Source organism: Dendrobium catenatum, unplaced genomic scaffold (assembly GCF_001605985.2).
Source record: "Dendrobium catenatum unplaced genomic scaffold, ASM160598v2 fragScaff_scaffold_1074, whole genome shotgun sequence".
Taxonomy (NCBI): domain Eukaryota; kingdom Viridiplantae; phylum Streptophyta; class Magnoliopsida; order Asparagales; family Orchidaceae; genus Dendrobium; species Dendrobium catenatum.
In genome coordinates this window covers 771,771-786,334 of record NW_021319536.1, presented here as the reverse complement: position 1 = coordinate 786,334, position 14,564 = coordinate 771,771, and the positions used below count along the sequence as shown (strand labels likewise).

Genomic DNA, 14,564 nt, shown 5'->3' with positions numbered 1-14,564 from the left:
AAACCATAAAGCCTATAAAACCCGATCCTCTGTTGGCAAGTTGACAGAGTCGACAAGGTTCAACCCATGAAAGCATTGACCCGTACATCTCAATGATGGCCATGTTGAATGTGAATCTCAACCGGAGGGGTTAATCTCAAATATCCAAAATTTTTCTCAAATGCCCATCAAAACCCAAAAAAACCAAAATCTCGAAGATCCCAAGATTAAAATATTTAAAGTTGAAATAATCCATCAAATCACTTAAAGCAAATCCCATCTATCCTTCGCAATAGTTTGCCGGGTGGACAAATTCAATATCACTTATGCTCACATTGAGTTAATGCCTAGTCAAAAAAATCAATAGTATCCATTCTCAAATAATCTCCTGCCAGTAAGGATGCGGTACATGTCCTTTGACCGGCGATTTTGCCATTAGATGGTAATGCAGGATAAACGATTATGACACTAGACCCTCTGAACTGAGTGGTTATGTCGCCAAATGGCACCACTAAATTATGGTTTTGGCTAGAGCCAATATGTTTCTTAGTAGTATCAAATCCTTATGATATGAATCAATAGGGCACAAAACCTTCTGTTAGCTAAGGTGGATTCAAATTTGTCCCCTTAGACAAACATTCACACCAGGTCTATAAGGTACCCTTAGACGAAGCAACCCATGACTGCCGACAAGGATCCTTTTGTTAGGTTGGGTCGACTACCTCCTCTGACTAAGTAGACCAAGGACCATGATAGCCCGGGACGACGGAACCATGGGATCTTGATTGGGTACATCATCCATTCCCACACCATTCGCTTTAAGTACAAGATGATGAAATTCTGAATTTTAAATATCAAACTTTCTACATTTTCAAATGCCCACGCTGCTACTATATGCCAGATACAAATATTCCTACATATATGATCGACGACTAACCTTAATCGAAAGTTCTCTCTCATGATCGGAAGGGGTAATTACTTAAAGGGGCTTGCGCCTATAGGAAACTAAAACCCAGATCATGTAGTCCTTGCAAAATGAGGGCAAAATTTCTGGGTAGTGTCTTATCTACAAACCCATCTGCCTTCCCAAAATTTGCCCCGGAACTTAATCCATTAAAACTCCCCAAAAAAGCAGTAGGGGAGGTTGGCGCCCAATTTTTCGGAGCCCATAGTAGTCCTTTAAGCATTGGATTTTTCCTTTGCAAATGAATCAAATGTCCTTGAGTGAAAACTATGTAGTTGAGCTGTGGGAAGACAACGTGAAGGTTTGATTGGATGTAGATATTAGGTTATGATGGTAGAAATTTTGATATGGTTTTTTTGGAAGCATTAAAATAAAGAAATAGAGTGTTGAACGTGTGGAATGAGTAAATTTTCAAAATTTTCTTGGTCATTGTAAATGATAAGGATGGTTGTTGCAATTAGAGGGTTCAAATTCATTATTCTATTCATGGATAGTTAAAAAATTTGAAACTTGATCTAGTTATTTTTTGATAGTTAATATTATCTATTCTCGGTTATTTGTATTTTTTAAAAGGGAGAAAGTGTCACGACCCGGCCCGGTTAGCTCGTAAGTGCGAGGCGGGAACAGAGGTCGGACGTAAAAGTTAAAAGAAATTTAACATAACATCAATTTAAACATCAACAACATAGAAAGAGCCACTACAATTTTTCCAACATTAACCTTTTCTTTTTCTTTCATTCATTACTCGGTTTTGGCAAAACGGGCGAATGGGAGAGAGTGGGGAGATTTCGGTTTGCCTAATAGAGAGGAATGGAAAAGGCCTAAAGACCTAAATGCCCTCACTTAAGTAGATTCGACCTTTAGAAAGCTTAGGAGTAGTTTGGGCATTAATGAGCTTCTAAAAAATTATATCTCTTAATTTAAACGAAATTAGATACAAGTCCTATATACCAAATTGATCGGAATTTTACGCTCAAATTTATAAAATTATTCCCGTCGAAAACCGACAACCTCGAATTTTTTTTTCACTTAAATCTCATCGCGACGCTTCAAAAAGCGTGCGAGGTCTTAGACGTCATTTTCGGGTTTTACAGAAAGAACTGTAAAGGACTTCATCTTTGTGCATTTGTCTTACTAATATAAGCATATTTGTGTCTATGTTTAGACAAAAGTAAAGGCAATAACAAAAAATAATAATAAATAAGAATATCCTTAATAATAAATAGTGCAGATTTATATGATAAATAATTTAAACCATGTGATGATTTTGATATAGTAGCACTTCCCCACAAATTCACGGTAACATGGTTGATGTTAACTTAAATTTGAAAACTCTTGTGACAAGAGATAAAGTAGTTGAAGAATTTGTTGCTTGGGGATTATGGAGTGTTGCAAGATGAGTGATCTGGGTAAGAGAGAGTATTGTGAATTAGATGCAGAGAATCAACAATGAGATATGTGTAAGCGAATGCACAAATAAGATCTTTAAGCACATGTATGGATAAAGGATATCAACAAATGTATGAATGAAGAGGTCGATGCGGTGAGGAAAAAATACACTGGTGCAATTTCTGTTGGAGAGCATAGGTATATCATGTTTTGCAGCAAATACAGGAGGCCAAGTGCCTCAATGGTTGATGATGAAGATGATGAGCTAATTTGGAAGCAGGTGCTAATTTAATTACTCTATAGTATTTTCTTGCTTCCAAATTAGCTCCTCAGAAATCTAGTTCAGCATCACTGCACCTTGGATTTGTTCTTGTTGATGATAGGCATGTGGAGGTAATCGTGTAGTTCTTCTTTGGAGACTTGGGAGTGGCTTTCTCTCATTCATTGGATAATTGGAATATTTTTGTATAAGTGGTACGGATATGCCAGCTATACCTAGCTCACCACTGTGATTTTTTGCTGTAAATGCGGTCTAGTTTTAAAGACTTCCTCCTTTTTGCATATACTTATATAGGAATACTCGTACTTGTGATCTCTGTTACGGAACTTGATTTGAAGTGGAAAGTAGTTTGGTAGTCTCTAAAATTATTATGCCATCCTCACAGATTGAAGTGAACCATTATTGCTATCTTAATTATCATATATCATGTTGCTGCAAGTTTAATTTTTCCTTTTCTACTTTTTGCTCTTTTGCTTTTGTTGAGCTGAACTTTTCCTTTTGATAATTGGCTTTCGACCACCTTGGAAAGTTATGCATTTATACGTCAATAAAGGAGTTCAGAAAGTTTTTCTAAAATCTTTGTCGTGTTGTATGGCAACTGCTTTTTCTAAAGTTGAATGATCTATTGGAAATAGGTTTACCTCAGATGTTAAGATCAAGAGCATTTCTGTGGTTGGAGGTGCCGAAGGAACAAGTCCTTCAAAAATGAGAGCGTACGTCTATTACCATCCCATAATTTCCTTATATTCATTACTTTCTGTACTACTATGAACATAATTTCCTTATATTCATTACTTCCTGTACTACTATGAAGTATGAAACAGTGAATACTTTCATTGCTTTTAATAGATTCTTAGGCAAATTGTCCATATTTTCTATAATAGCATAATTAATATTTGTTCTCTTTAGAGTTTGCTTTCCTACAAGTTTTACATGGGAAGTCATTTATATGTTTTGTATCGAAACAATCTTGCATAAAAATAAGGAAAAATCCAAACATTTCATTTCATTTTGTTTTGATTACATTGCACTGCATTGTGTTGCATTACGTCTGCATACCCCCAATCTTGATAGGTTCTGTATCAAATTTACATGCATGCCAATTGAGGGAAAATGCATAGTGCAACATAGCATGATGTGCCAGCTAATTTGTGATATATTGTTACGGCGGTTCCTCCTGAACCGCCTCAGCCCAAGAAGGAAGGGCCGGCCAGGGTATATCAAAGGAGGCAATCTCGCCTCCTTTCTTGCCCAAATTAAATTACCGCCTAGGGGTGGGGTCCACGGGATTTGAATTTATTTGAAAATTATTTTTAGGAAAGATTTGAGGAGGTGGAAAAAGTCTTTAAATAGGAGAGGTAAGAGGAAGGGAGGGGCATTAAAAAAAAAAAAAAAAAAAAGGGAAAGGGGGGGGAAAGGGGAGGGGGGGGGATTAAAAAAAAAAAAAAAAAAAAAGAGGAAGGGAGGGGCATGCAAGTATTGTTTTCTTCTTGGAGTTTCTTGGGTGTTTTGGGCTCTAGACTCTCTTGTCTAGAGATTTGGGAGAGACGATCCTCCTCTCGAATTGAGGATCACTTGTATCTTGATTTCGTATTGCTTTTGCTTTGTTGCCCTTATTGCAATTTAGTGATTTGGGGCTGATTTCACCCAGATTTTGGTTGAATTCTCGTTGTTTTGTCTCCAATTAGTGATAAGTTTGCTTGCGAACTCAAGTATTCCCTTGGGGTTACTTGCGAACTCAAGTATTTCCTATCATATATGCACAACACAATGGTTTGAAAAAGAGAAAAGGGGGCATGACCTAGAGCATGAAACTCCTGCGAATGTAGGTTGTAAGGAGGGATATATGCACACAATCTAATTCCTACTTTCAGAGAAACTATTTTTGTGATGATGACCTGAACTCATGCTCAAAATGGAGGCAACATAGCCGCTATGATTTTCTTTGTTGTGTTGTTTTATTCTGGAAGCACAATTTTTCTGCAGTTTCTTTTTATCGGTTTTTTATAAAACTTTTGGTTCTCTTAAAAATATAAGACAATTTAACAGGTTTATCAATCGAGATGGTATTGATTTCTCTGATGCTCAAAACATGCAACCTGTTCAGGTAAATACTCTTTATTGTTGAATGGGTTTTTTTTATCCTAATTTAACTGAAGCGCATCCTTTTTCACCTTTTTATGAAGGAGTGGGAACTGACAGAGAATTTGCAAGGAATCCTAGAATACCAGACAAGGTGTGAAATTATTTTCAAGATGCAATTTTTGTCAGGATTAAATCATTTAATTGTGCTCTACCTGTGTGCCGTGCTCATGATTGATTTTTTTTTTTCATCTTCTAATCTGCCCTTCTAAATCCTTAAAATTATCAAATTTAATCTTGATTAATGTGCAGCTGAATTGATCATTGTTTTCCTATTCTTTGTATTATTGAATACTGAACTTTATTTTTTTTTCGTGTGGTTGGTGCTGAAATATAAAGGGCTCTATAAGAGCTATATCTGTAATGCTTGTTTCACACCCAGATCACCTAGCACCTCATTGCGGAGCTAACATTACTATCATATATAATCCTTCTTGCAGAAGTGATTTGTGCCTTAAATTTGATCCGTAGGCTGGTAAAATCCAAATAAATTCCCCTATATTATATTTTATTAAACCTTTCAGGTATAGTCTTGGTTCATTCCAACTGATAAATTTCCCGTTTCCTTGTCCTTCCATTTTTTCTTGATGGCATCTTCAATACCTGAAAAAGGAATGAATCGGGCATGAATGTTTCTATAAATGCGGCAGATATGTCCTTCCATTTAATGTTGATGGCATCTTCAGTACCTGAAAAAGGAATGAATTGGGCATGAATGTTTCTAGATATGTTTTGGCATGCTTAAATTTTGGTCATTCATCATTTTTATAGGGGTCATGAATATTTCATGGATACTTTTGATGTTTTTAATGTGTAAGCATTGGTTTATATTTTATTTTTATGCTGTTTCTATGTATTTTTGCAATATTTGTTATGTATATTGCCACGTTGTTAACCATTCTTCATGCCCCTAACATATCCAAGATTGATAAAGTGCATCATCTTACCCTGAAATGGTAAATGTTTTGAAGTTCTGCAAATTTTGTCATTAATTTTTTCGTTTGCTTTAACGTTTCATCTGTGGATAATTATATTCTTGTTTAGTGCCAGATACGGCTATATTTTTTGGTGATGGCTTCCTCTAGGATTCCATTTGGACTCTTTGTGACGTATCACAGTTAAATTAATTTTTGCATTTCTTATTTTATCTAAGCAGAATTATGTTTGAAAATGTTGATGAAGAGAGCATTTGAAAGAGATCAAAGTTGGGTATAGTTGCATTGGTTTCTTGGATATTGTCATTGTGTCAGTATAAAAGGACTCAGTGCTTTACATGAATTGGATTATAGTATGTTTCGATTTCTGAATCTTCTTACTATTTATTTGTGTCCATTGGTAAAAATTGCTCGAACATGATCTAAATTTTTTAACTGTAGGTGCCTACTGTGATTTTAAAAATTGCTGCCATTTTTAGTGAAGTAAAAGAATATTCAAGTTATTAGAAAATACAGGTGGATGGTAACATATGATTTATCTCTCTTGTATTTGCTTTGCATCAATATGTATTTTCTATTATAACTTCTCATAGTCTAATGTGATGTTAAGAATTGACTCGTTAACTGTTATCTGTTGCATTTTTTTTTCTGTGCCCTGAGTTATGTCATGATAACGAGACAGTTTTTTCCCTTTCAAATTTTCCTATCGCTTTTTGGCTGGCAGATTAACATCTAGCGGGTTTTCTTGGTTGTAGATCGTTTTTTATTTTTTATTTTTTTGCTTTTGCACTGTTATGGATCAACATTGCTACTTTAAAGGAACACCGTCATGACCTAGATCAAATACTTGAAATATAATGTTGGAAAAAAACATTTGAATTGCAGTTTAATTTCTCAACAAACAAATAAAACAACTAATAAAATATCTTTCATAATTATAAAGAGCCATAAATAATTAACTACAGTTTAAATCATTTAAAAATCAATTCTACACCAAAGATTTCATGATAATTTGAACTAAAATCAAATGCATAGAATTATTAATTATCTGTTCTCACTCTTCTACTTTATACGAAATCTTCTTTGCCAGCTATTTAATTTTGAGAAGTTTTTCATGAAATTTTTAAAATGATACACGTTTAGTTTTTACAATACAATCAGTGGTTAATCGCAGTTCTATACAAAAAAAATAACAAGAAGCCTTTTATGACTTTTTTTTTATCCATTGTATCCTATTAAGAGTCAAACTCTCATTTAAATTTAATAAAAAAAATTCATTTTTAATACTTTCTAACCAATTCTTTTTAGGTCTACCTCTGCCTCTTTTAACATAGACTAGATCTAATATATCTACTCTCCTAAAAGGGTCATAAAAAAGACTGACATTTTAGGATCAAAACATATAAGGAAGCATTCTCTAAAATATTATTTGCCACTGGTTCTGCTCCCAGCTTTTCACGTATATTCTTATTAATCACAGTTCTATGTTATAACAATTTATAAAATAGGAAACAAATGCATGTCAATCTATAGGAAACTAGTGAACATTTTTTTAATAGGAATTTAAAGCAGGTCTTATTGCAAGCACAACAATATCATTTTACATGTGATAATATTTTGTAGTAATTTTATCATTTTATAACTTTTTAATTGAACAAAACTCTCATGAGCAGTTTCTAGAGTTTGCATCAATTAAGGGACTATCATTTCCACTTTTTTTTTTCAAACTTCTTCCATTTGTATGTGTGTGGGTACCTTGCATCTCCAGTTAGTACTATAAAAGGATGGAACTCTTTTATTTAACATGCATGCAATTTCCTTTTTCTTTTTTCTTTTTTCTTTTTATCAATCATGCTTTGATTATTCAGGTTTTTACAAGAAAAATGCATTTCATTTAACATCTTTCCAACTTGAAAATTGTTATACTAAGGAAAAGTGATGTGAAACTACTAGGAGTTACGATTAAAATTAAAAAGAGAATTGTTTAAGTTCGCTATTATAAGTTTATTTTGATCATGCAAGATAGGGTTAAGGATTAGAAACGTTAACTTGCTTAGGCCAAAGATTTGCAATAGAGATTAATCAAATCAATTCATTCAAAGTTCAAGGAGAATTTAAATGCAAAGTACAATTAACAAAAACCCAACGTTTAACAACGAGAATTTCACCTCGTGGCCATCTCTCTCAAAGATTGGTAGGCTTTTAGCGGAGATAGAAGATCCAAGCGATGAAGGATGTTACCACTAGAGAGGGCGCCGAAGAACTTCGTCGGAGGAAAGGAAACCGGCGGGAGGGATGTCGTAAGTGGCCGTCGAGGCTCCAATTGTACTTTGAAAATCGTCGGTCGTAGATGCTTGCAAGGATCGGGACGACTCTCTCCAAGTATTCTTCCACGGTGGTTTCGTCTTCAAATCCTATGTCGAAGCACGGAGATCGTAGGATGTTGATGCTTCCGTCAGCGTTGAACACAAGACCCCACTCAAGCTCCGGATCCGCCATGCATGCTTGATGTAGGCAAATCTTTCAAAGAGACGAGATTTAAGTGATTGATGAAGGAGATCTTGCGCCAAAAGAGGGGAGGATGAGGTATGAGAGGCCGGCGGGATTTCAAGGGGAAGGGAGGCGGGTTCCAAGAATGAGGGGGCTAGGGTTTGGGGAAATTAATCCTATTCAACTCCTCCCTAAATCTGAAATAAATTTCAGATCTAAGTGTATTTGGAGGGAATAATTTGAAGAGGATTTCAAAATTCAAATGCAATTAAGGGGAGAATTAATGAGCAAATAAAGGGGCTCATCAAGGGTGGCGGCGGCATGATTATAGGGGGAAATAGGTTTTGAAACTTAAAACTGAATTTAATTTCAGTTTTAAGTAATTCGGGAGGAAAAATTTGAAATCAAATAGAATTTCAAAAACGGTCCAAGGCATTAAACTATAGCATTTAATGAGAAATTTCCCATGAGGGAGCCGGCGGCATGCTTGGAGGAGGAGAGGGGAATTAAGGGGAAGAGGTTTCTAATTTAGGATGATGATGTGGAGTATTCTATCATGACTCCAAAATAGATTAAATTGAAATTGAAATTGATCATCAAAACTTTCCTAAATGGGGATTCCAAATTAGGAAAGAATTGAAAATTTGAAATTTGAAATTTCAAATTTAAAATTTGATTGGGGAAAGAGTCGGGCAGGTGACGAGGGATTACCGGTGAAGTGGCCGGCCGGGACTTGGGTGATGGCCAACGGCAAGCTTCTAAGGCCGGCGACAATAAGGACTGGGTGGAATTTTGTGGTGAGGTGGAGAAAATGATGGTAGGGGATAGGAACAAGAAGATAACTTTAATTAACTATGAGTTGCGGACTCTCCAACAACTGGTGGGCCTTGCGCTTGAGCTCTCTCCCTTCTCAAGCCCTCATGCAAGAAGAAGTAGAACCAAAAGCAATTTTTTCATTCAAACATCATTTAACTCAAAATGATACAAGAGACCACTATATATTGGTCTCAACTCATACAAAGCGAAAATACTAAATTTCCCTCTGGGCTACAATGATAAAAATAACTCCCCACAGGGGTAAATGGAAAGACAGTAAATAAAACAGGACAATAATAAAATACATCATGACATCTAAATCAAAAGTAGAGGCGCTGAATCGTTGGCCGTCGATCTGCAGTTTCGCCGACGATAAACATGTCGGTTAGCGTCTTCGATGTCCTCATCATTCTCCCCAGGTGGGAGAAAACTCGAACCCCTGTCGAGTGAGTGTCTCTAGAGCTCTCTCCACTCTGAAGGCTGGGTCTAGACTCTGCAGTCTCCTCTCGGTCAACCCACGTATTCTCCGCGTCGGGGTTCCCTTCCAGTGAACTAAGTACCTTCGACGTCCGCCTCCTTTCGTAGAATAATCTCATCATCTAATATGGATTCACCTATCTCCGCATTGGGTAAGGGGTAAATCTGGAGTGGAGAAGGTTGGGATGCCACCAGGTCAATGTCACACAAGGCTTCATTGTAAGTGGATTGCATGGGTTAAATTCTGGTCCCTCGAAGGTTACTAAATCTATCTAATGTTAAATGTGGGATTAATGTTGAAACCTACGAAAGGTCTAGTACTGCTAAGCATCTGTTCATTCACCTTTGAAATTATCTTGAACGGTCGCGGCTTCTCGCATGCAGCTTTTTGCAGATCCAGGAGGGAAAACGCTCCGGACGGATCCGAACCATCTCAAAGTCTCCAATTTCAAATCTTTTAGTTCTTCTTTTATGATCAACCATAAATTTATTATTTGCTATTACTTTGATACCAATATGATGTTGAAACTACTAGGAGTTACGATTAAAAAATTAGAAAAGAGAATTGTTAAGTTCGCTATTATTAAGTTTATTTTGATCATGCAAGATAGGGTTAAGGATTAGGAAACGTATAACTTGCTTAGGCCAAAGTTTGCAATTAGAGAATTAATCAAATCATATCATTCTTCAAAAGTTCAGAGAGAATTTAAATGCAAATACAATTAACAAAATCCCAAACGTTCTATACACACGAGAATTTCACCTCGCGGCGTCTCACTTCAAAGATTGGTAGGCTTTTAGCGGAGATTAGAATGATCTAAGCGAGTAAGGAGTTACCACTAAGAGAGGAGTAGGCGCCGAAGAACTGTCGTCGGAGGAAAGAAACCGGCCGGGAGGAGGGATGTCGTAAGTGGGCCGTCGAGCTCCAATTGTACTTTGAAAATCGATCGGTCGTAGATGCTTGCACAGGATCGAGACGACTCTCTCCAAGTATTCTATCCACGGTCGGTTTCAGTCTTCAAATCCTACGTCGACAGCACGGAGATCGTAGGAGTTGATGCTTCCGTCGGCGTTTGAACACAAGGACTCAACTCAAGCTCCGGATCCGCTATGCATGGCTTCGATTTAGGCAAATCTTTCAAAGAGGACCGATATTTAAGTGATGTGAAGAGGCATCCCTTGCGCCAAAGATGGGAGGATAGGTATGAAGAAGGGCCAGGCTGGATTTCCCAAGGGGGAAGGGCGGCGGTTCCAAGAATGAGGGGCTAGGTTTGGGGAAATAACCTATTCAACTCCTGCCCTAAATCTGAAATAAATTTCAGATCTAATGTGATATTTGCGAGGAATAATTGAGAGGATTTCAAATTCAAATGCAAGTAAGGGAGAATTAATGAGCAAATAAAGGGGGCCTTCATCAAGGGTGGCCGCGGCATGATTAGAGGGGGGGGAAATAGTGTGTTTTGAAATAAAACTGAATTTTAATTTTCAGTTTTAGTAATCGGGAGGAAAAATTTGAAATCAAAATTAGGAATTTCAAAACGGTCAAGGCATTAAACTATCATTTAATGGGAAAATTTCCATGAGTGGGGTCCGGCGAGCAATGCATAGAGGAGCGATCCCCCCGACAAGACAACCCACACGGAGGAGCGGATTCCGAGAAGGGACGACAAGTCATTTAGGAATGATGATGCGCCTGGCAGTATCTCTATTCATGACTCCAAAATAGAATTAAATTGAATTTTAAACTTGCAAATCATCAAAAAACTTTCCTAAAACCCGCTCGGGGATTCCAAAATTAGGAAAAAGAATTGAAAAATTTGAATTTGGAAATTTCAAATTTACAATTTGATGGGCGGCGGAAGTCGGAGCGGGGCAAGCAGACGAGGGGTGACGAGGGATTACCGGTGAAGTGGCCGGCCGGGACTTGGGTGATGGCCGACGGCAAGCTTCCAAGGCCGGCGGCAATAAGGGACTAGGGGTGGAATTTTGTGGTGGAGGTGGAGAAAATGATGGTAGGGGATAGGAACAAGAAGATAACTTAATTAACCACGAGTTGCGGACTCTTCCAACAACTGGTGGGCCTTGCGCTTTGCTCCCCCTTGAGCTCTCTCCCTTCTCAAGCCCTCATGCAAGAAGAAGTAGAAACCAAAAGCAATTTTTTCATTCAAACATTCATTAGCTCAAAATGATACAAGAGACCACTATATATAGGTCTCAACTCATACAAAGCGAAAATACTAAATTTCCCTCTGGGCTACAATGATAAAATAACTCCCCACAGGGGTAAAATGGAAAGACCGTAAATAAAACAGGACAATAATAAAATACATCATGACATCTAAATCAAAAGTAGAGGCGCTGAATCGTGGCCGTCGATCTGCGGTTTCGCCGGCGATAAACATGTCGGTAGCGTCTGTCGATGTCCTCATAAAAAAGAGTGACTATTCTTCGGCCAATCATAACAATATTTAATGGGCAATTATGTCACTAGTGTTTTATGCTTAATACAATAGCTGCAAAGTGCCAGAATATAAAAATTTAACCACCCACCTTACTCTGAAGATTCACTAGTTGATATTTAAATGCATCTCTTAGCTTGTTACCTCAATTCTACCGGTCATGAAATCACCTCCGTCTTTTCCAACCATTTTTCTTTCACACTAAGAAAGCTAAAACCTTTTATATTAATCTAATGTTAACATGAAAAAAAAAATCATTATTCATCATAAAATACTGATTTTACTATCCAATTTCATCACTAAATTTCCTAATTACTATTTACTTTATATTCCTTGAATATTTTTCTACCAGTCTTCTTTCATTAGCTTTGCACTAGTTTCTCACATAAATCCTGATTAGGATTTCATAAAATGAAATTAATAAATCTATGGCTTCCAACCCAATTTATATAAGAAATACAACATCTATTTAAGTTTACCTACATGTTCAAAAAGCCCTTAGAAGTTCTGACACAATTTCTCTGTGATTTATACATCAAACTAGCTCTTTAGTATGAAATAATAGATATTCCAATTTGATAGTCTAATTTCATATCTAAAGAAAACCAATAAATATAAACTTGATACCTTGCTCAATTTCTCTGTTTGAAGTGACATCAATGTCATCTCTTAAAGCTCGGCACTATCTTATGCGAAACTTCAATTGCTTATCATGAACATCTCCCTCTCCCTTTTTTTTAAACTCATTTATTTTTGTAGCTTGCTCTCGATTGTTCTCCCACATCCAAATCTGCTTGCTCAACTACTTGATATTTACCCCAAATTGTAGCCTCTAGGTCTCAATCGAATTGAACGCACCCTCTTCTTCTCACACACTTGAATCAAACAAACTCTTTTAAATCATCCTCTTCCCTCACACCGGACGAACTCAGTTGTTTTCTCCCGCACTTAGGTAAACCGTGGTAGATTTTTTTTTTTTTTTGTGTTACACAACACCCCTGGCTCTCTATTTCAAATGGGTGAACCGCTGTTGCAAACACTTAAAAAGTGTTTTCAATTGTTGTTCCATCTTGGCTTTATATTTTTCACGATGGTATCAATTTTTATTTTTGTTGCCTACTTTTGACTATAGTAATGCTTTCAACGCGTTTGTTCAGATATCCGAGATTTCAAAGTGTGGGCAGTCTTACGTTGCATTTTCCTGAGAACTTTGGTGCGAATGCAACTCAGATATACTATATTGGTTTACGTGGGGAAGCTACTCAGGTATTTCAATGTTTTTTTTTTTAATCTTCTGATGGTAAACATACTTCTTGAATGATTTGCATCTAATGCCAGTATCTCAACCACCACTTGTGCAGTTGAAGAGAGATGCTGTGACAAATGTTGTGTATGAACTTTACCCCAATCCATCAGAGCACAAGTAAGATACGCTGAAAATTTTCTATCAGCTTGGATGTTATATAGATTATCTTTTAACTATAGGGGTTGTTTGGTTTCTTGTATTTAGATAATTCATTGTGAATTAAATACAATACAATTTGATTTCTTAAAGTTTGTTGATTATAAAATAAATTGATGAAAATGATTTTGTGTTTGTTTGGCTGGAAAAGAGAAAGGGCTCAAATATTCTCTTGATCATTAACGATTGCCTAATATAATACTGGAGTTTTATGCTATTCCAATTTAGTCCATTGACTATTGAAAATTGATCCAATTTAATCCTATGAACAAAAATAATAGTTGAAGTTAACATCAAAGTTAAATGTGAGGATATTTTAGATAATACAAGTGTATGTGAGATTAATATTTAATAAGCGATAATAAATATATAAATCATAATAAAAATTAATATACTAAATAATAAAGGTGAATAATTAATAAAAGAATATTATCTCTTCAGTAAAATTTAAATAGTAGATTATACAAAACTATAAAATCATTATTATAAAAAATATTATGATTGATTACAAAACTTTAAAATTCTTATACAAAAGTGGTGTTGTTTGCTACAAAATTTCAAAACCCTTGTCAGAGATTGATGCATGCTATGCATCGCTCGTCGAAGATCTCCACATGCTGCTCGTTGATTTTTGCCACACGTCTCTTCAATGATTCACCTTTCTTTTGGAACTCCACAATCCTTCACCGCTAATCTCACACTTGTGTAGGATGTTTTCAAAATGAGGTGAGTTGCATTATTATATATATTTTTTAATTTCTACTAAAACAAGCCCCTTAGATTATGAAAAGCACGATATTTGTTGAATATTCCATTACACTTGACATATTTTCTGATAGAGAGATTCAATTAAATCAATTTATAATAGTTGAGGGATTAAGTTAAGGCATTATGAAACTCTGAGACTAAATTAGGTACTTATTAATAGTTGGGGAATTGCTTTTGGTTTTTCTCTGCTGTAAAATGAAGCTTTACAATTAAACTTTTTTTTTTTTTTTGGATAAAACCCACGATGGGGCCTACATGTTAATATAAATAAAAGGACATAAGTCTTTAAAGGATCAAGAGCCCTCTAAAAATACTACATTATAAGTAAAACTAATATAACAATACAACAAACAAAAATAAATGCTAAAAAACAAACGAGGAGCCAAAAGCCAACCCAACTCAA

General features: G+C 36.0%; 1 protein-coding gene across 2 annotated transcripts in view; it reads left to right on the top strand.

Moving 5' to 3' along the window:
- Nucleotides 1-14,564, top strand: part of LOC110103205 (PITH domain-containing protein 1) — a 105,305-nt gene that overhangs the window by 83,447 nt on the left and 7,294 nt on the right. For both annotated transcript variants that reach the window (XM_028698361.1, XM_020831814.2), the window contains 5 exons: nucleotides 3,248-3,325; nucleotides 4,662-4,719; nucleotides 4,799-4,848; nucleotides 13,089-13,197; nucleotides 13,293-13,354. In XM_028698361.1, the coding sequence (XP_028554194.1) occupies nucleotides 3,248-3,325; nucleotides 4,662-4,719; nucleotides 4,799-4,848; nucleotides 13,089-13,197; nucleotides 13,293-13,354 (357 nt within the window). The remainder of the gene's footprint in view (nucleotides 1-3,247; nucleotides 3,326-4,661; nucleotides 4,720-4,798; nucleotides 4,849-13,088; nucleotides 13,198-13,292; nucleotides 13,355-14,564) is intronic.